The 20,260-nt window shown below is 46.8% G+C and overlaps 1 protein-coding gene across 1 annotated transcript; it reads left to right on the forward strand.

Annotated features, from left to right (window-relative positions):
* The first annotated feature begins 515 nt into the window (after positions 1-515).
* LOC143835054 (uncharacterized) lies at positions 516-18,676 on the forward strand. Its single transcript, XM_077332166.1, has 8 exons — positions 516-655; positions 3,636-3,706; positions 5,596-5,677; positions 6,714-6,925; positions 10,222-10,450; positions 13,234-13,427; positions 15,095-15,469; positions 18,072-18,676. Exons 1-8 carry the CDS (start codon positions 646-648, stop codon positions 18,504-18,506), a joined length of 1,608 nt encoding a protein of 535 aa, XP_077188281.1. The 5' UTR covers positions 516-645; the 3' UTR covers positions 18,507-18,676.
* The last annotated feature ends 1,584 nt before the right edge of the window (positions 18,677-20,260 follow it).

Raw genomic sequence — 20,260 nt, forward strand, 5'->3', positions numbered from 1 at the left:
TCAGGTTCCCTCATTCTAGTATTTTGAGGCAGGGAGAAAATGTTCTCTTTATCAACCCTCTCTCTCCCCCCCCCCTCCTCCCATGCATAATTTTAAAAACACCCATAAAATTAAAAGCACCCAAAATAAAAATAGAAATTGAATTAAGTGTAGACGGGAGGGATTTTTTTCAAACTGGGAGTGGGTGAAAAGCCCCGTGCAGACTACACCAAGTTTAAGAACAACAGTTTTATTCAAGTTATAAGCTTTCATGTGCAAGCACACTCCAATTTTGTTCTGCTGCTTCAGACCAACTTAGCAACCCACTTGAATTTAAGCACGTTGTGTGAGCAAGAAGTCAATGTGACAATCAGGAAGAATTTCTATTGGCAGTACAGAAATTGTATTTATATATTTTTTTTAAAAAGTAATTCTGGTGTGTTTATCCAAAGAACCTCTCCTGGGATTAAGTTCTGACCCTTCCATCCTCTCTAGGGCTTCTGGGGGATGACCGTGAGGTAACAATTGTTGCTCTGTGACTTCATTGTCCTTCACAAAGGCTGTGTAGAATGTCGTGAGTGCCCTTGGGACAGTCCATGTGGAATGAGACGATGTTGTCGTGAAGGTTGTTGGGAAACCCTCCCACCAAGCTAGTGGGCAGAGATCATGGCTAATGGTGAGTGGGTAAGAGATTCGGACTGGGCATTGGCCCTGTGATTTGAAGGGGGAGACGACCTCCCCAACATGGGGGCTTTGAACCTGCCATCTTGGTGTGAGACTGTCATCTTGAAAAACCATCCCATCTGCATATCATGAGCACGTTTATGGCAGGGATAATGTCCAGGTTAGACAGAGAGACTGGGCATTTGTGAGTCCTGGGGATGCAAGGGATCCATCCCTACCCCACAAAAAACGTTTAGGCAGATGATAATTGTAGCCAGTTGTGCATTGGGATAATTTCCCCTCTTCAAAAATTGCTTTCATAATGATGAAAGATACAAAAGGCAGGAGATAAAATCTTGAAAAAGTACTGCCCAGCGCAGAACTGGTAATATTCAGCTTTCATATGGTGTGGTGTTTTTATGTATATTGTCATGGTCATCATTACCACACCCCTGCAAGTTAGGCCAGTATTACAATCTCCTGTAGAACAGGTGAGGACCTTAAGGGAACATGAAAAAAAAAAAGATTATGATCACACATTTGATTGAGTCATTGACATTTATTTATTTGCAGTCATTTAGATCAGAATAACTATTGGCACTGCAAGTCAAAAATACAAGACATTTCGGTTCAATAATGTACAGCGTATAGCACAGGTGTACAGCTGAGTCAAAATTATTTTTGTGTGGTGTTTTACTGATGTGCAAATGGGTATAGTCAAACACCACACAACAAGAATCTTAGTGCAAGGATCTGTGGGGTCACATTGTTTTCTGGCAATTTTGAATGGAAGTACATCCAGTGGCCCAGAGGGAGGGAGGGAGGGAGGGGGAAGGAAGGAAGGAAGGAAGGAAGGAAGGAAGGAAGGAAGGAAGGAAGGAAGGAAGGAAGGAAAAGGTTAGTGTCCAGGGTAGAGGGAGGAAGGAAAGAAGGAAGAAGGAGGGAGGAAGGGTTCATAACAGCCTAGCATTCTAGGAATTATCTGCTATTAAAAAAATTAAAATGGAAAACTGGAATTCAAGACTTTGATCTGGAATGAAAGAGGCATTGAAGACAGTATCAAGTGAAATTCCCAAATGATGTAGGAATACAACGCCCTCACCTAAGCGTGCACGTGGAGGTGTTAAAAGGGGAGAGCTCACCGTTCCCTTCCTTTCTCCCTTCCTCCCAGGCATTTTGTGTTACACTTATGAGTCATTATTTAATTATTTACAGAACTCAAGGAGGCTTAAAAGGTAAATAGAACATAAAACACAAGGCTACACAAAACACATAAACGGCCATGAATTAGAAACCTCAATTCAAAATTGCTGCTAGTCAGGGGGGGGGGAAACTAAATAAACACTGCCCTTACCACAAACCACAAAGGGCTTGATGGTTCCTATCAAATACCTGGAGATTTGGAAGGGCGGGGCCAGAGGAAGGCAGGGCTTGAGGAGGTGAGGGGCTTCAATATGGTGCAATGCCACAGACTCCACCTTCCAAGGCAGCCATTTTCTCCTATTGCATGGAGGTCAGTCGTAATCTCCGGAGCTGTCCAGCAGCTCCATGGAGGAAGGCTGGTATTTTGGCACCCTAAGCAAATTAGAACTTGGCACTCATCAAGCGTTACGTTTTCCAAAGTGGCTAACCAGTATAACCCCTAAAAATCCCCTTGACACATTAAAAAGATGGCAGTACAATAGAATTCTAACTCCCACCCCCTGTCCAGCTTACAGTCAAGGAGTTCTTTCATTAGGAGCGAGGGTCCTGATCTCACCAACACTAGAGGATCCTCTGAGAGTAACTCCAAGACCTCACCCTGGCCTCAATGATACACCTGGAGGAAGAGCTCCATCCTGTAGGCCCTGCACAAAGGTGACAACTCCAACAGGGCACTCAGCTCTTCTGGGAGCTCATTCCACCAGGTTGGGTTCTGGGCTGAAAACGCCCTAGTCCTGGTCAAGGCCAGGCGAATGTCCTGGGGGCCCGGGACAACCAGCAGATTCATACAGGCAGGGCAAAGTGCCGTGGGGGGGGGTATAAGATTCCTGATCCCGCCCTCGTCTCCCCAGCCGCAGGACCTCTGTCTTGGAGGGGATGTGTTTCAGGTGGCTCTGCCTGAGCCATCCAGCCACTGCTTCCAAACAACTGGCAAATGTTTCAAGGGGAAGTCCAGCCGGATGGCCATTAGGAGATAGAGTTCAGTGTCATCCACAAATTGATGACAACCCAGCCCATAACTCTGGACCAGTGGGGCTAGAGGGCACATGGAGATGTTGAACAATGTAGGGGAGAGATCCGCCCCCTGTGGCACTCCACAAGGGAGCCCAAGAGCTCGTCCCCCACAGCAATCCTCTATGACCAGTTCTGGAGAAAGGAGACCAGCCATTGCAGCACAGTCCCCCTAATCCCAGTTCCCGTGAGGCGGTGAACTAACAGCTCATGGTTGAGCATGTCAAACACGGCTGACAGATCTTAAAGCACAAGGATAGTTAATCTGCCCTGATCCAGCTGGCACTGGATATCATCCGTCAAGGTAACCAGCAAGGTCTCCACCCCATGGCCGGGATGGAAGCCCAACTGGTATGGGTCTAGGGCCAAAGTTTTCTCCAAGAATGCTAGTAGCTGGTCTAATCAGTTTAACTCTTTGACTGACAGTCTGTGGCTGGCTCTTGCTAAGAGACAGTCCAACAGAAATGGACAAAAAAGGCAGCGCTTTAAAAAGGTAAATCCAAATGAAACCACTAGTGCACAAACTATCATGGAAGACTGTTTCCAGAGTTAGACCTTACTTTCCAAAATACAAAAGAGCAGTGGAAATGGCAGGGGTGGCCATTGCAGAGGGCTGGCTTGCGACCCACTTTCAGAGTCTTTGTGATCCACTTTGGGGGCCCAGACGAAAGGCTGGAAGCATTGTTCTAGATGGCAGTGGGGACCCTGACACATTAAGACTTGAGATTCTCTGATCTCACTGCTCGGCTGTTCGACTTCCTTCCCATCTTCTCTCTCAGATTCAAATATCACCCTGATCTCAGCTGAGTTTTCACCAAGCGATGCTTCCAAGGAGGTTATGAAAGACCAGGTATGTGAGGGGACAGGGGACAAAAACAGTACAGTTAAAATAGAGCGTCTGAAATACTATCAAAATTTGTGGCAAGAGAGGAGCTTTCTTGAGCTGCTGCCCATGTGACTCGTGAAAGCTCCCCTTGCTGTTTTCTACTGCTACAAGCAGACTAACAGGAGGGTTGTGAGTGAGAAGAGCAAGACTCGGAGCCTTTACAGGGTGACCTGACAGCGGATCCTCACAGAAACCAGTCATAGCATTGTCAATCTGTGCTTGAGCCACCAAGTAAAATAACAGCCTCAACTTTTCAGCTGAGGCAAAGCCGTTTGTTGCTGCTGTTCTAATCGTGGCCACAATCCAGCTGCTTTGTGGATGTGATTGGCTTTTCATTTCAAAATGCAGGAGATCTGACAGTTGATCAATTCACTTTGACTTTGCTCCTCAAATGTTTATGCCCCACAAGAATGGAAATTCCATGCATGTTGGAAATCTCCGCTGTTTTATTTTGTAAATCAAGTGCGTAACCCAGGGATGGATGGCCTGCCAATACTTTGTGCTGTAGGGTGCAATCATACCACCAAATTTAGTAATTCATCAGGTTAACTCTCCCAATTTCTGTTTTTCACCATTTTGCACCAATTCACCACTGGTGCTTCATTTGTTACCGGTTTTATCGGGGTATTTGGTTAATATAGCAGAGTTTTGCCCAGTATATTGAAGAAGAAGAAGAAGAAGAAGAAGAAGAAGAAGAAGAAGAAGAAGAAGAAGAAGAAGAAGAAGAAGAAGAAGAAGAAGAAGAAGAAGAAGAAGAAGAGACTTATGTTTATTCAAGTGAATTCCGTTCACATTATGGTTGCAATCTGGAGAGGAGATGACTGAGAGGGGATCTGATAACCATCTTCAAGTATTTAAAAGGCTGCCATTTAGAGGATGGAGCAGAGTTGTTCTCTTTTGCCCTGGAGGGACAGACCAGAACCAATGGGATGAAATTAATTCAAACGAAATTCCTTCTAAACATCTGGAAGAAATTCCTGACAGAGTGGTTTCTCAGTGGAACAGGCTTCCTTGGGAGGTGGTGGGTTCTCCATCTTTGGAGATTTTTAAACAGAGACTGGATAGCCATCTGACGGAGAGGCTGATTCTGTGAAGGCTTAAGGGGGTGGCAGGTTACAGTGGATGAGCGATAGGGTTGCGAGTGTCCTGCATAGTGCAGGGGATTGGACTAGATGACCCATGAGGTCCCTTCCAACTCTATGATTCTATAATTCTATGAAAAGGGGTATCTTGAGTATGCCAAATTTCTGAATTTGTGGGTGATATCACTTGGCTGTTCTACTAAGGATCAGTTGAATCTGCTACAAGATTTTACCTGGCAGATTTTAGCACCAGCTCAGTGGCCGTCGTTCCACAGATCTGAACAGTATTGAATGTGATATCAGAAGCCGCTGGGCTCTCTGCCTGACCTCACCAGACTGAAAATCTGTGCTGTAGCTTTGACTATCTCACCCCACCTTATGGGGAAAGCACAATGGTCAATTTTAATTATTTAATATTGCATTATATTTTTAAAATCTCTAATGTTAATGGTCTATAGAATTATTAACTGTGAGTTTTATAGGGATTTGTGATGATATTAAATTTGCAATCCGCTCAGAGTTTCCAAAGACAGGGAGGAATATAAGCCCCATAATCAATCAACTAATCAATCTATCAAATAAATGTTGAAGCTGGGCCCATTCCGCACCCGTAGGATAATGCACTTTCAGTGTGCTTTGGCAGCTGGATTTTCCTGTGCAGAACAGGAAAATCTACTTCTAAAGTGCATTGAAAGAGCATTATCTATTGTGTGCAGACATGAAGTGCCATGTTGTGGGGCAGTGAATTCCACAGCTGATTCTCTCTGTTAGGTTAGCTTAAAGCAGGACGACGGCATCTCTGTGCACAGTGGCGGATCCACTTCGTCAGGACAGAAAGAGAAAGAGCGACACGGTGAGTAAGAGGCAATGGGCATAGTTCAGCGACAGATTTGTAGGGTCTCCCTTAACACCCAGCATGAGTAGCTATCCAAAGCTACTATTGGTTAGTGATTTTATCCCATCCTTCCTCCGAGGCATTCAGGGTAGAGTACCTTTCCCCATTTTAATTGTACAACAACCCTGCAGGGGTTATTTATTTATTTATTTATTTATTACTTCAGTTTATTGACAGCCACTCCCAAAGGCTCGTGGCAGTTCACATATGTCCGACTAAAACCCCATTAAAACCCGTCAAACCCCATTAAAAGGCTATAACAACAACAATGATCATCAACAACAGGTAAGATGGCGGTACTTTCAAACCCCCCTATTTAAATCCCCCCCCCAAAAAAAAAGTGTTGAGGGGAAATCTCCCTTCTGTCTACAGGGCTGCAATCAGCAACAGGGCCATGCTCATTATAAGATATATTGATGAGGGGGTGGAAGCAATATCCCTCTCACTTAATACTGGAACTCATGGGCACCCAGTGAAGCTGCTGGGCTGCACATGGAAGGTCGGCTTCATACAATGCTTAGTTAACTTGGGGAACTCACTGCCACAAGATGTATTGACGGCCATGGGCTTAGACGGCTTCAAACGAGGACTGGAGCAACCCAGAGAGGGTAAATCCATTGATCACCATCAACCACAACAGTGAAAGGAAGTCTCTAGGTGTGGAGGTAGCATTTTCCATGAACACCAATTACAAAGGGTGGGGAGCTGCCACTGAAGGAGATGTCTTCCTGCCCTTCTTTTGGGGTTTTCTAGAAGCATCTGATTAGCCACAGTGGGGAAACAGCTAGATGAGATGGGCCTTTATGGAGGAGAAGTTAGTCTTGATCATCACAAGATCCCCCAAGTACAGAAACATTGCATCTTTGAAGACCCTCTGCTGAGGGCAAATGGCGTGGGGTCTGATCCAGCCAGGCTGCTCTCCTATTTTATACAATATGATGTGTGTGTGTGTATGTGTGTATCTCAAACATGCGCTGCTTTCCCATTCCTGTAGCTGAGAAGGCGATTCGAGAGGAAACAAGCGGGAATCGGACCTTGCCTCCAGATGACCCTCAGGCATTGCTGCCCAAGAGAGACGCGCCTCCGAGGAAGGGTATGGGGATATCTGTGCCATCGCTGGTGGTCCCAGCCCCATCCCTGCAGATGGTGTCCTCTAGCGATTCATTCCAGAGCCTGGGGAAGGAATCAGAGTTTTCCATGGAAAAGGTATTGGATTCAGAAAACACAAAACGGGTCTATTTTCTATTCTTCTTCAGTTCTGCAATGCTCAAGGATTCCCACTTCGTCTCTCTGAGTACTTTTTCTATATCTCCAGATCTGGGAGATATTTCTATGCAGGTGGTGGTGATTTTTTTTTTTTTAAGTAGCTGTCTGATTTAAACAATCCATTCAAATGCAGTTGGTTAGTCTCCTTTTCAAGCAGTTATCCTGCACTTATTGCTCTTCCTATGGCAAATTAAGAAAGAAAACTTTGGGGAGTCGACTGAAGATGGCGCTGTAATTGCTGGACTTCTATCCAGCTCTTAAGCCATGCCGAGGGTCAGGAGCATCTGCACCTGGCAGACCTGAGCAGATACGCAAATCTGCTCGCTGGTCGCCCCAGGAACCGGGAACGGCATCCTGAGGGTCCTACAGATCCATGGGGAGGTAGGGAGACCGAACTCTCCAGATCAACAGCGGCGTGTGCTCAAGGTCACGATGGCGCCCTTGTCGCAAACAACTCTCTAAGCTTGAAACGACCAGCTGACCTTACATTCTTCCCAGACCATCTTTTACCAGACTGACAGGAGCTGAAGTTTACAACAGTAAGGATTGAAAGCTTTCTGGCTTTTCCTTCTCTTTTCCCACAAGCTCTCCCCCCCCCTCCTCAACCAATTTACAAGTGAATTCCCTCTTTCGTCGAGTGAGAGACTCCCAGCTAATTATATCCACTAACCAAACAAAGAGAGAGCTTTGAAGATTTGTTGGTGAAAGTTCAGTGGGGGAAACTGACTTGATACGGAGATCGACAAACTGATAATTTGGGATCGCTCGTGCTCCCGCGAGACCTCACAAGACTTTCTGTTTATAGTTTGTGACTGCCTAGAACTATGGAAGAATTAACTAAGGCACAGCTTTTCCATTTGTTATGCGAAGGAAACTCAAAGATACTGAAAGCAGTCAATAAGCAGGAAAAGGAAATCCGTGGGATTTAGGGGGAGTTTTTGGACGGAGCTCATGGTCTGGAGAGACCAGCTGATGACGCAGCTCAGCCAACAATAAATCAAACAAAACTTCAATGTTTGGAAGTTAATCAACAGGAGGGGGAGAGAGCTAGAGATGTAAAAACTCAGAGTACCTTTGAAGAACTTGGGAAAACAGATTTAAGGAAGGAAAGCACCGAAAACCTGGAAGTCTATTTAGAGCAGGAAGTGATTTGGATCAGCAAAATAAAAAGAGTCTATTCAAAAGCGACAGCACCCAGGAAGCTATCAGGAGATATTTCTGAGCGACCAGAGGAAGAGATCCAGATAGATAAAGTATACAGAGCCTACTCAAAGGCGACTGCAAGCAAGAATCAAGTAAGAGACTTCTTTGGCCCTGACAGAAGGGCAATCAGAAACACTCTACTATGGAAAAAAACACAATTTCATTTTATGCGACCACCTGAAGGATGAGTACAACAGTGGAGTATTCTCCTGATTTCCTGTGGGGAAGACAGCAGCAGTAACTTTTAGGACAGGACCAATATATGAAGGGAACTGACTTTATATCATCTAAGGCAATAATAGAATATATCCTTATAATAGATTATACTCTCATATGTATCAACAACTACTCTGCTAAGAAAGATGGTAATAACTTCTAGATCAGGATGGGATGGGAACTGAATATGTATGCCAATATGTATGCTAAAAGAAGATGACAAACTATACTTCATAGGTATTAACAAGACGGCAGCAGTAACTCTTAGGTCAGGGCCAATTTATGAAGGGGACTGACCTTATATCATTTAAGATAATAACAGAATATATTCTTATAATAGATCATATTCTCATATGTATTAACAATCACTTTGCTAAGAAAAATGGTAAAAACTTCTAGATTAGGAATAATATGTGATGGGAACTGAATATGTATGTTAAAAGAGGATGGCAAACCATATCAGCTGGTCACTTTTTTCTTAATTTTTCTGTAAATGCTTCATATAATAATAAATAATAAAATTATTAAAAAAAAGAAAACTTTGGAAATCAAGAGGACTCAAAAGGAGCCTTCCTTTCCTCTGCTGTAGATTCTCCTTGATCTTATTGCAAACGGAATCGTCATGGCATTCCAGAGGGAATGTTTCCATGTCATTCTTTCTTTTTTTCTTCTTTAAACAAAATCAATGTCTTTTGAGGCACCAAAGGATTTTATATGATGAGCATGTCCTGATCGATTCTCTCTTCCTTGGTGCACACATAAGATGCTCAGCTTCCTTCTTACTTTCATTTGGGTGTAGTCTGCACAGGGCTTTTTACCCAAATCCCTGCAGTCTATACTGAATTCAATTTCCATTTTGATTTTGGGTGCTTTATAATTCTCCTCTGCAACATGCATGATTGATTCATGGTAACCCTACCTTTCCCCCACAATATCCTGGGGTGGATATAAACCTTCAAAAACCACCATAAATAAATGTGCAGATGATTGGCTAGGACATCAGTTCAAAGACTTCCTGGTTCCTGGTTGCAAGGCTCCCCTTAAAGTGACTGTGCTCCAGAAGTCCTAACTTCTCTTAGCAGAGATTTGCCTCTTGGTTTTTTTTTCCCCTCCTCTGCTGTCTACAATCCTCTCCCCACCCCCCTCATTCAAGAAAAGAAAGAAAGAGGCTCCTGCTGTGTTTGGCTCCCCTCCCCGCTCAGAGCTTTCTCAATCGAGTGCTGTTTCAATGGGGGGGGGGAGACCCAAGTTCAAATCAATCTGAATTCAGCAGGATCCACAACAGAAAAAGCAAAGTAAGTGCAGAATCAGCCCAGGAGAACGTCGCTTCCTCCAACCTAATGCAGGCACATGAAGGTGCTTGAGCACTGGCTGAGAAGACATCAACCAACCCTTCTGAGGGCCAAGCTGACTGATGCACGGCTTGCCAACTTTTTGCAGCTCTCCTAGTACCACAATGAAGCGCCACTGTAAAAAAAAAATGACTTGTCCCTGAAAGCCAGCCCCTGAACCTATTCCCAGAGGTGGCAAGTGCAAAACAGGAATTTTGTGTCGCTGTGTTTTTCTTTAGATGATTAAATGCTTCCATTGACAGGGAAAACGGCTTCTAAGTTGCAGTAGCCAGCGTATAGCAGGGCTTTTCAAGGCTTTCAGAGGCGGTTTGCCACTGCCTGCCTCTGCTTAGGTATTCTGGCCTTCCTTGGCGATTCCTGCCTAATTCAGGCTGACCCTGCTTTGTTTCTGAGAGCTAATGAGGCAGGGCGAGATGGGGCCATCCAAGTTAAGGCAGTGCTTCCATCCACTGATGTTTCTTCTAGGTCCTTGGACAAGCGACAACGTCTATCTTGAAGGAGGCAGAGTTGGAAGCATCCAGCCTTATGAAGGAAGATACCAGCCACGCTGCCACGGAAGAGGATGCTTCTGGCAAACTTCATAGTCTTATGAACTGTAGGATCTGCCAGCTCTTTGTGCGCACCGTGGACCGACTTCTGGACAAATCAGAGGAAGCCATGGACCGTTACATGCCCCTAACCGAGGAGGAGATAAGTAAGTAAAATGAGAAGGGGCTATACTCCCCATGGGAGATCCTTCACCGTGCAAGGGTGGTTCAAAATCTTGGCATTGACCTTAGAGGCCATACACAGTCCAGGCTCTGTCTGAATGTCCCCTGAGAGTGATGCTGCAATCAGCTGACTCTAACCGGCTGAACGTCCCCCGTCCCCAAGGCAATACGCTTGGCCTCGTCCAGCGCTTTTTCAGCCCTGGCCCCTGCCTGGTGAAATGAGCTCCCAGATGAGATCACAACCCTGGCGGAACTGACAAAGTTCCGCAGGGCCTGCAAGATGAAGCTCTTCCGCCAAGCTTATGGTGAAGGCCAGTGGAAACCCAACTGATACAACCAGACTGGGCCTTCCTCCCCTTGCTCTCCCCTATTCTCCTCCCATTCCCAGCGGGATTACTGTTAACTAATTCATATGGTCAAGACTTAATGTTACTTTATTGTTTTCAGTTCTACTATTGTAATGATGTATTTTAAGGTTGGACACCACCCTGAGATGGCTGGTTAGAGAGGGACGGTATATAAATAAAGTAAATAATGAGGAATGTGGCTGCAAGCTTTATTTCTGGCTCACTGTGAGCAGGGTCAAGTCTGCACTTTGCTTTTTATCCTTTCCCAGTCTGAATAAACCCCTCCCCCCTGCACTGTATTCGATTTCCATTTTAATTTTGGGCGCTTTAAATTTTACCTCTGCAACATCCATGATTGTTCAGCAATGACCCTACCTATATTCGAAAACTCGGCTTTTAAAGCCCCCAGTATAAGTGTAGATGTTCTGTGTTTTGCGGATTAACTTCCTGCCTGTACCTGCAATGCTGACGTTGCAAAACAGTCTTCCCTGATTGGCCAGGACATCAGTTCAAAGACTTCCTGGTTCCTGGTTCCAAGGCTTCCCTCCCAAGATATAGTTTTGCCCTCTTTTAAAGTGACTGCACTCCAGAAGCCCACACTTCTCTCAGCAGTGATTTGCCTGTTGAATTTATTTTCCCCTCCTCCTCTGCGAGGCTGCTGTCTCCAATCCTCCCCCGCCCCCAATTTGGGAAAAGAAAGAAAGGGCCTTCTACTGCACTTGGCTTCCCTTGCTCTGAACTTCCCCATTCAAGTGCAGAACACTGTTTCAATTTGGGGGTGGGGGAGGAAGGAGGGAGACCTGGGTTCACCCTGGCATAATGGAGACAAAGGAATTGACAGCTCCTGGCCAGCTTGGTGTAGTGGTTAGGATCAACGACTTCTAATCTCGTGAGCCGGGTTTGATTCCCCGCTCCCCCACATGCAGCCAGCTGGGTGACCTGGGGCTAGTCCCAGTCCTGATAAAACTGTTCTGATTGAGCAGTAATATCAGGGCTCTCTCAGCCTCATTTACCTCGCAGGGTGTCTGTTGTGGGGAGAGGAAAGGGAGAGCGATTTTAAGCCACTGACAGAGAAAAGTGGCATATAAAAACCAACTCTTCTCCTTCTTCTTTAGTGGCTAGTCTTCTCGAGGATCCTCCACATCTAAAAGTATTGTTCTCCTTAATATCCCTGATGAAATCATTGCTGGTACATCAAAATCCCTTTAAAAAGGGGTCCGTCATGCCTGGGAATCACTCCTGGCACAAAATTCCTCCTGGCCAACACCACAGCCCCACCCAGAGCCTTACATCCATTTTGGAGGTTCCCTAATAAACCCATTAAGGCTTCTTTATCAAAGCCTAGCTCACCCATTAGCAAAGTCTCAATTTCCTTAGTATTGCCCAATTAATCACATCAAGGCTTTGTTACAAAGCTGCTATGCCCTGCACTTGCCCCCAAGGTATGAAATTGCCTATTAAAAGAGCAGAGAGAAGCCATTTCTGTTCTCATGTTTGGCTCTTCATGCATGAAACCCAGCTTGCAGGCAGGTTGCCATTTCTTCTGGACCTCGTTGAATGGTAAATCTCCTTTTCTTTGACACAAACTTAATTCTCTTTCGCACCTGATCACCTCGTTTTTTTCACCTGTATGCACATGTTATCTTAAATTGTGTGTCTGTTATTTTGTTTGAATAAAAATCCTTTTTAGTAATTTTTTAACTGCCCCTGTGCAAGATTTCTGGCCAGATACTTCTCCTGTATACATTGGTGGAGAAATCTTGCTTGCCACTCCTCTCACAAGGTTTTGTCTTGTAGAATTCCTAATTCTACCATCATAAATTCAGAAGACGGGTCTATTTCAGGTCAATTCAGGTGGCGTGCCAGGGGGTAAGAGGTTCAGTAAGCGGGTTGAACTAGATGACCCTGGAGAGGGGCGGGGAATGAAACCCAGTGCTCTAGATTATTTTCCTCCACTCTTAAACACTACACCTCACTGGCTCACCATAGCATGACCACAATTAAGGAAACATGAATATGAGTGAGGCAGGTGAGGCAAGAAGGTTCTGAGAGAACTGTGACCAGACCAAGGTTACCCAGCAGGCTTCAGGTGGAGGAGTGTGGAATCAAATCCTGTTCTCCAAATTAAGAATCTGCCATTCTTAAGCAATGCACCATGTTGGTTCCCTGAACCCATGGCTATCAATCAATGTACCGAGCATTTGCATCCTCCCTGAGGAGCTGGGGATGGGTTATTTCATGATTTCCCCCTCCATTTTAACCTCACAACAACCCGTGAGGGAAGCTTAGGCTCAGAGCAACAGATTGGTCTGAAATCAACCAACAAATTTGACAGTAGAGTGAAGATTTGAACTCGGGTCTCCCCAATCCTCCCGCCAGTGGTTTGAGTTGTAAGTGCCTCTTCTCCCATCCTCCCGCAGGCAATCTGAAGCAAGCGGTGGCAGAGCTGGATACTTCCTCAGAGGACCACCAGAAGTCGGCTTGTCTCGACAGGATTACCGCGTTGTCTTCCCGTCTCCGTCAACGGGCTTACATGATGGCCTTGGGCAAGCTCCGTCTGGCCAGACGCAGCACCCACAGTAACCTCTCCCAGCTCCAGCTGACAATCGACTTGGTAGGCACAGAACTGGGCAGATCTGCATGTCTCAGGGAGTCTCAGAGGGGTGTGTGGACAGTGGCAGCGCCGGCCTTCTCTGGCTCGGGAAATTTTATTATTCATTCATCACTCACTCCCATTCTGAGCAGCCCTGGTTTTTTTTAAAAAAATTAAAACATCGAAATTTCAGTTTTAACATTTATACTGATCTGATAGCACACAAGAGATTGAGATGGATTCCCGATGCCTCTGGATTGATCCAGCAGGGCTCTTTTAATGTTCTAATGAAGGCCCTCCAGAGGAACTGCTTGGCCACTGCGTGAGACAGGATGCTGGACTAAACGGACCATTGGTCAGGTCCAGCAAGGCTCTTATGTTGTTAAATCCCCCCCACCATAAAAATAAAGTTATCAATTTTTAATTTAAGGAGACCTTGAAGCCCCACCTGAAGGCTGGTAACCCTATGTACCTGTCCCTTGAAGGTGAGGCTACTTACGAATGGGGTGGGGGAAGAGAACAATCAAGTGTCGTTTGTACATCATAGGGACTTTGGGATGTGTGGGGTGGGGAGGTAGAAGGTGTCAAGGCAGTGGTCACACACAAACACCCATCTCTTTGCTGGTGTTAGGTCGACTGCAGATTCAAAACAGCCTATATTACCTACATTTCCTTTTCAGGTGTTGTGCGGTGGTCATATTTTAGTCTGGAAAAAGATAATCTTTGTCAAAGTCATTTATAAAAGTCCCTTTGAGTCTTCATTGGGGATAAAGACAGACGGGGAAAGAGAGAGGGAGAGAGGCAAGCAATGGATGACCAGGCTTTTCCAGTCCCCCAGAGATGGGCACTTTTGGAGAAGGGTTGCTAACCTTGAGTTAAGACATTCCGGGATATCTGGGGTTGAGCTTGGGAAGGACAGAGTCCAAGGAAGGGAAGGAGTTCAACATGAATTCTTCTTCTTCTTCTTCTTCTTCTTCTTCTTCTTCTTCTTCTTCTTCTTCTTCTTCTTCTTCTTCTGCTTCTGCTTCTGCTTCTGCTTCTGCTTCTTCTGCTTCTGCTTCTGCTTCTGCTTCTGCTTCTGCTCCTTCTCCTTCTCCTTCTCCTTCTCCTTCTCCTTCTCCTTCTCCTTCTCCTTCTCCTTCTCCTTCTCCTCCGAGAAGAAGAAGTAGCTTACAATCATCTTTCCCTTCCTCTCTACCCCAACAGGCACCTTGTGAGGTCAGTGGGGCTGAGAAAGCCCTGAGAAAACTGTAGCTCACTTAGTGTGGAGGGAAAACAGGGAATGAAAGCCTGTGCTCTAGATCAGAATCCTCCACTTTTGATTCCCCCCCTCCTCTTCCACACACAGCCAGCTGGGTGACCTTAGGCTAGTCACAGTCCTGTTACAGTAGTTCTGCCAGGGCTCTCTCAGCCCCACCTACCTCACAGGGTGTCTGTTGTGGGGAGAGAAAGGGAAGGCGATTGTAAGCCACGCTGGGACTCCTTTGGGTAGAGAAAAAGCAGAGGATAAAAACCAGCTCTTCTAAACACCACACGCTGGCTCCCAATACTTCGAAAACATGAATGCAGGAGACATGAATGCAGGCGGGTGACCTTGGTGTCACATTTGTGATGGACACGTTCTAATGGGTTCCTTGTTTTCTTCTCTCGTTCCCCCCCCCCCACGCACACACTACGGCCTATCCCAGATTGAGCATGCTCAACAAGGGGCGGAGCCAGAGTGCAAGAAAAGCCACGAGAAGCTGAACGAGATATGCAGCCAGTGGTCTCAGCAAAAACAAAGCATCGGAGAGCCTCCGCCAAACAAGCCAGAGGAAGTTCCAGCCACAAGCAGCAGCCCGGCTGAAGCCAGCGCACCCTCTACAGTGCCGCCCCACAGCGCTGTGGAGGTTGAGATGCCACAGGATGTAACCCCGACAGAGGCGGGCACGACTGCCCCTGCTGAGCGCGCAGGCACAAGGGAGACTGATGCGCCTTCTGCCACGGAAATCTCCAGCGACGAGGCTCTGATGATTTACACTGTGCCTGGCTGTAGAGAAGAAAACGGCTTCCCTTCTACCCAAGTACCTTTTTCCTCCCTGTTTGGCATCCCTAATGTCCCCCAAGCTGGTTGCTGTGGCCCACTAGTGTGAAAGATACCCATTAAATAATTCAAGGCCTCCACATGGCCCTTGGGCAGGGTGGGGTGAGGAGGCTGCCTGCTGCCTCTCTGTAAGAGTCAGCTTGGGGTAGTGGCTACGAGCGGCGACTTCGAATCTGCCGAGTCAAGTTTGATTGCCCGCTCCTCCAAATGCTGCCAGCTGGGCTACCCTGGGCTAGTCACAGAGCAGTTTGAGAGAAACTCAGCTCTCTCAGCCCCACCGACCTCACAGGGTGTCTGTTGTGGGAGGAGGAAAGGGAAGGCAATTGGAAGCCGCTTTGGGACTCCTTCGGGCAGCAAAAGGCGGGGTATAAAAACTAACTCTTCTTTTACCATATGTTGGGAAATTTGGGCTGGATCTCTGTGCAAGATGCCATTCAAACACTCGGTTAGTCCTACAAGAGCAGAATCATTGATTATCTAAAGATGATTCCTGTTGTGTCTCTGCATGGATCACTGCTTGGGGCTTCTAATCACGAAGCTTATCCAGTGATAGGGAATCATGAAGCAGTGTGTGAGGCTCAGAGCACCTGCTTTACAGAAGACCTTTGTTTCCTCAGCTATGTAGATTATAATTAGATGATGTCTACCATCTAGCTGAAAGGCAGTGCTAGAAAAGACCATACCACTCCTGAAATACCAATAGCCTGACTTGGTATTAGACAGCTTTGGGTATACATTTTCAGTGTGTTCAGGAGGTTTTCAAAGGGATCAGACAAGCCTGCCGACAACTAAAGGGAACCTCCACATCCAGAGGTAGTCAACCTCTGAATACCAGTGCTAGGAAGTAACCTCAGAGGAAGGCCTCAGCCTTGATGGCCTGTCTGGTTGGCCTTCAGGACAGCTGGCCAGCCACTTTGTGAAACAGGATGCTGGACTAGAATCAGGGGGGGCTGGAACTGTCTCTCCAGACATTTGTAGACTACAATTACCTTGAGCCCCTTTCCAGCCTGGCCAATAGGGGCTCATGGGAAATGTAGTCCAAGAACATCTGGAGAGCCACAATTTGACCACCTCTGGACTCGATGGACCATTATACTAATCCAGTAGGGCAGTGGTCCCCAACCTTTTTATCACTGGGGACCACTCAACGCTTGACAATTTTACTGAGGCCCGGTGGGGGGGGGGGTAGTTGACACCTCTACTCTCAACCACTGCCCTAACACTCTCTGATCGCTATGGTTATGTTTAAACATCCCTTCAAAATAAGATACAGACGCGCCACAACAATGAACATAAGGAACATTTTATTTTCATGGAGATTTTAACTCATGACAATGACAGATCAATGGGAACCCTGAGCTTGTTTCTCTGCAGAGAGATAGTCCCATCTGGGAGTGATGGGAGACAATGACACCCAAAGTGTGTTGTAAAGGGCTGGGGGGGGGGGAGAAGGCGTCCTTCGGGGCCCACCTCCAATTAGTCGAAGGACCACATGTGGTCCGCGGCCCACAGGTTGGGGATCTCTACAGTAGGGTACCTCTCCTATGGTCTCTGCTGGGTATATATCATATAATAGTATTTTCTCTCTTCTGTAGGCCAATAGGCACTGAGGAGGAGGTAAGGCCTGCCACCTTCTCCCTAAATTGTCATCTTATTATAGTAAAGCAAACCTCTAGCCCAGGAGTCCCCAACATGGTGCCCACTGAGTTCTTTTAGACAGTGGGTGGGGCTTTTGCCTAGCAAGTCTGCTTGATTGGCTGCACAGATTCTTAAAAGCATTGCTTTGGCAGCAACTGCCACCACAGCACACAGATCTTTAGGGCGAGACTAAAAGTAAGCTACAGCAGCCATTTTGGGCCTCCCTTGGCTTCCTGTGGCCCCTGCTGGCAGGGGCTCATGGGAATTGTAGTCCATGGACATCTGGAGAGCCACAGTTTGGCCAACCCTGTTCTAGGCCAGTGGTTCTCAATCTTCCTAATGCTGCGGCCCTTTAATACAGTTCCTCATGTTGTGGTGACCCCCAACCATAAAATTATGCAAGGGTTCTCTTACAGAAATTAAACTGAAACTGACCAATGGTGTGAAGATCCATTGTTCATGATTCTATATAAATTGGTTTTTTTCTGGGGCTTCTCAATTCTGTTCTGCCTCTTGTTCCACCATGCCGATCTCGTTCTTTTCCGCTGCTCCAGACAGACAAACGCTGTATCTCGATCTACCCCGCAAGGCTGTTGTGTAGATGGCGCCTCCCCAGCCAAGCTGCCAGCCCTGCCGTGACCCCTGTGAAAGGGTCGTTCAACCCCCAAAGGGATCCTGACCCCCAGGTTGAGAACCACTAGGGGAACTGACCATGATCATCTGAAGATCTGTAATAGACAAAGATCTCCAGGGGCCACCTGGAGGATGGCTACCCCAGTGTGCGCACAGGCATCAGAAGAGATCTCGCAGATCTCCCTGTGAGCAGGGAGAAGCCAGCTCCAGGGCATGCTGACACTAGCCTTGCTGTGTAGGGAGCAGACTTTGGTTACGCCTTTCAGCCTGTAGGGAACGAATGCAGGTTTGTTGTTTTTCTCTTCTACCAGGTAGAAGCCAAGACCCTGGAGATGTCTCGCACCCTGACCCTCGACCTCCAGGGCACCTACAAGAACCTCTTGGCCAATCTGAAGGACCTGCCTCTCAACCTCAAGCAGAAACTGCAGCAAACCTACCAGCACATGACAGAGCTGCACACCAGTTTCACCCTGGCCCACCGCTTTGCCGACCTCCCCGGCAACTTCTTGGCGAAGGGCTTGGAGATCATGGCTCAAGCACAGCAGTTGATGGACGAAGTGATGGAGTTTGCCTTCCAGCACCCCATGGGCATGTGGACTGAAGAGCAGGCCCCAGCACCGGCGACGACGGAGACACCGGCGACGACGGAGACACCGTCAGCCCGGCAGGAGGTGGAGGTGGAGGGAGACATCCTGAAAATCCAAGCCGCCTATGATCCTAAAGGTTGTGATGAGAACCAGAAATAGAGAGGGGAAGGGCCATGGATGGACTGGAGGGGCATGTTTATAGTACCAAGAGGAAGACTTTTGATGCTCTTGTGCTGGCAAGCAACTATGAATTCAGCTTTAAAAGGCTCTGCCTGCAAAGGACATCTTTGGATCCTGATAACTGAAATAAAAAAAAAAAGCCATTGATTGCAGAAATCTTAACCGTTGCCCAGTTTTGCTTGTGCTGGGGACTGGAGGGGGCTTCTGTCAGGTCCTATTGGCCAGTTACTGTGGTGTCCGTGAATGTGTTTTTTTCTACGCCTCGGCCTCTGTGCCCTGTTGTTAGCTGCCCAGGAGAACTGATTGCATGAGACAGGATGCTGAACTAGATAGACCAGGGGTAGTCAAACTGCGGCCCTCCAGATGTCCATGGACTACAATTCCCAGAAGCCCCTGCCAGCATTTGCTGGCAGGGGCTTCTGGGAATTGTAGTCCATGGACATCTGGAGGGCCGCAGTTTGACTACCCCTGAGATAGACCATTGGTCTGATCCAGCAGAGTTGCTCTTATGTTCTCTGACAAATGCAGTGTGGTTTTACCTGCAAGAATAATTTACCAGCTGTTCGTTGTAGAATTCCCACTCTACCTCTGCCCCCTTTAGTTGCAGTGTTTACCTGGACTGCATGGATTGATCCACATGGAATAGAATGGTGGATTTTAGCATGGGTGTGTGTGTCTAATATTATGACCGTTACATGAAATAGTCCCATTTTCTCTAACAGGCTTAGGATGCTGAGTACGCTGATAGAGCAATCAGCAAAGCCCATGCATGCAGAAAATTAGCAAGTTACGGTGGAGATCATGTTATGTTCCTTTACACTTGCTCTGCTAGATTTTTGCATGCATGGGTGTGGAAGGTTCTTTTTTTTCTTGTGAAGAAAAGTTTCTTTCTCATTTGTCTCTTGGCTTACAGCTGACATTGATCAGAACTCTCCCAACCTGATCTGCTTCACGGAGTGTCTGTTGTGGGGAGAGGAAGGGTAGGCGGTGGTAAACCCCTTTGAGACCCTTTGGGTGGTAAAAAGTGAGGTACAGATCCTCTCCGTCTTCAAGGAGCCAGCTTGGTTAAGTGGTTAGGAGTGCAGACTTCTAATCTGGCGAGCTGGGTTTGATTCTGTGCTCCCCCACATGCAACCAGCTGGGTGACCTTGGGCTCGCCACAGCCCTGATAAAGCTGTTCTGATTGAGCAGTAATATCAGAGCTCTCTTAGCCTCACCCACCTCACAAGGTGTCTCTTGTGGGGAGAGGAAAGGGAAGGCGCTTTGAGCCTCCTTCGGGTAGAGAAAAGCGGCATATAAGAGCCAACTCTTCTTCTTCAGTAATCTCAGGGCTCTCTCAGCCTCCCCTCCCTCACAGGGTGTCTGTTGTGGGGAGAGGAAGAGAAGGAGATTGGAAGCCGCTTTGAAACTCCTTCGGGTAGAGAAAAGTGGGGTATAAAAACCATTCTGCACTCCCTCCTCTTGCGGGAAATTCTCAACTAAACGCCTTCATTGTCTTCTGCACACAGCTAAGCTTCTTGAAAACATGTATTGGGGGAAGAATTCTAGCCTATAATACTAGACTTATCTGGATGGCAGTAAGGCTTTTGGCAACGTGACCTATGATGGGTATCTGGAAGACTGCAGGCTGGGTTTTTAGATGGTTACATGGATAGGGAACTGGCTAGAAAACTGTGCCCAGAGAGTGGCTGTCAATGGTATTTTATCAGATTGGTGGGAGGTGAGCAACGGAG

This window comes from Paroedura picta, chromosome 4 (genome assembly GCF_049243985.1).
Source record: "Paroedura picta isolate Pp20150507F chromosome 4, Ppicta_v3.0, whole genome shotgun sequence".
In the NCBI taxonomy this organism is placed as follows: Eukaryota; Metazoa; Chordata; class Lepidosauria; order Squamata; family Gekkonidae; genus Paroedura; species Paroedura picta.

Coding starts and splice junctions, on each gene's coding strand:
- LOC143835054 (XM_077332166.1), top strand. Junction 3,707..5,595: donor AGGAGGTTATGAAAGACCAG/GTATGTGAGGGG, acceptor TCTCTCTGTTAG/GTTAGCTTAAAGCAGGACGA. Junction 10,451..13,233: donor CCTAACCGAGGAGGAGATAA/GTAAGTAAAATG, acceptor ATCCTCCCGCAG/GCAATCTGAAGCAAGCGGTG.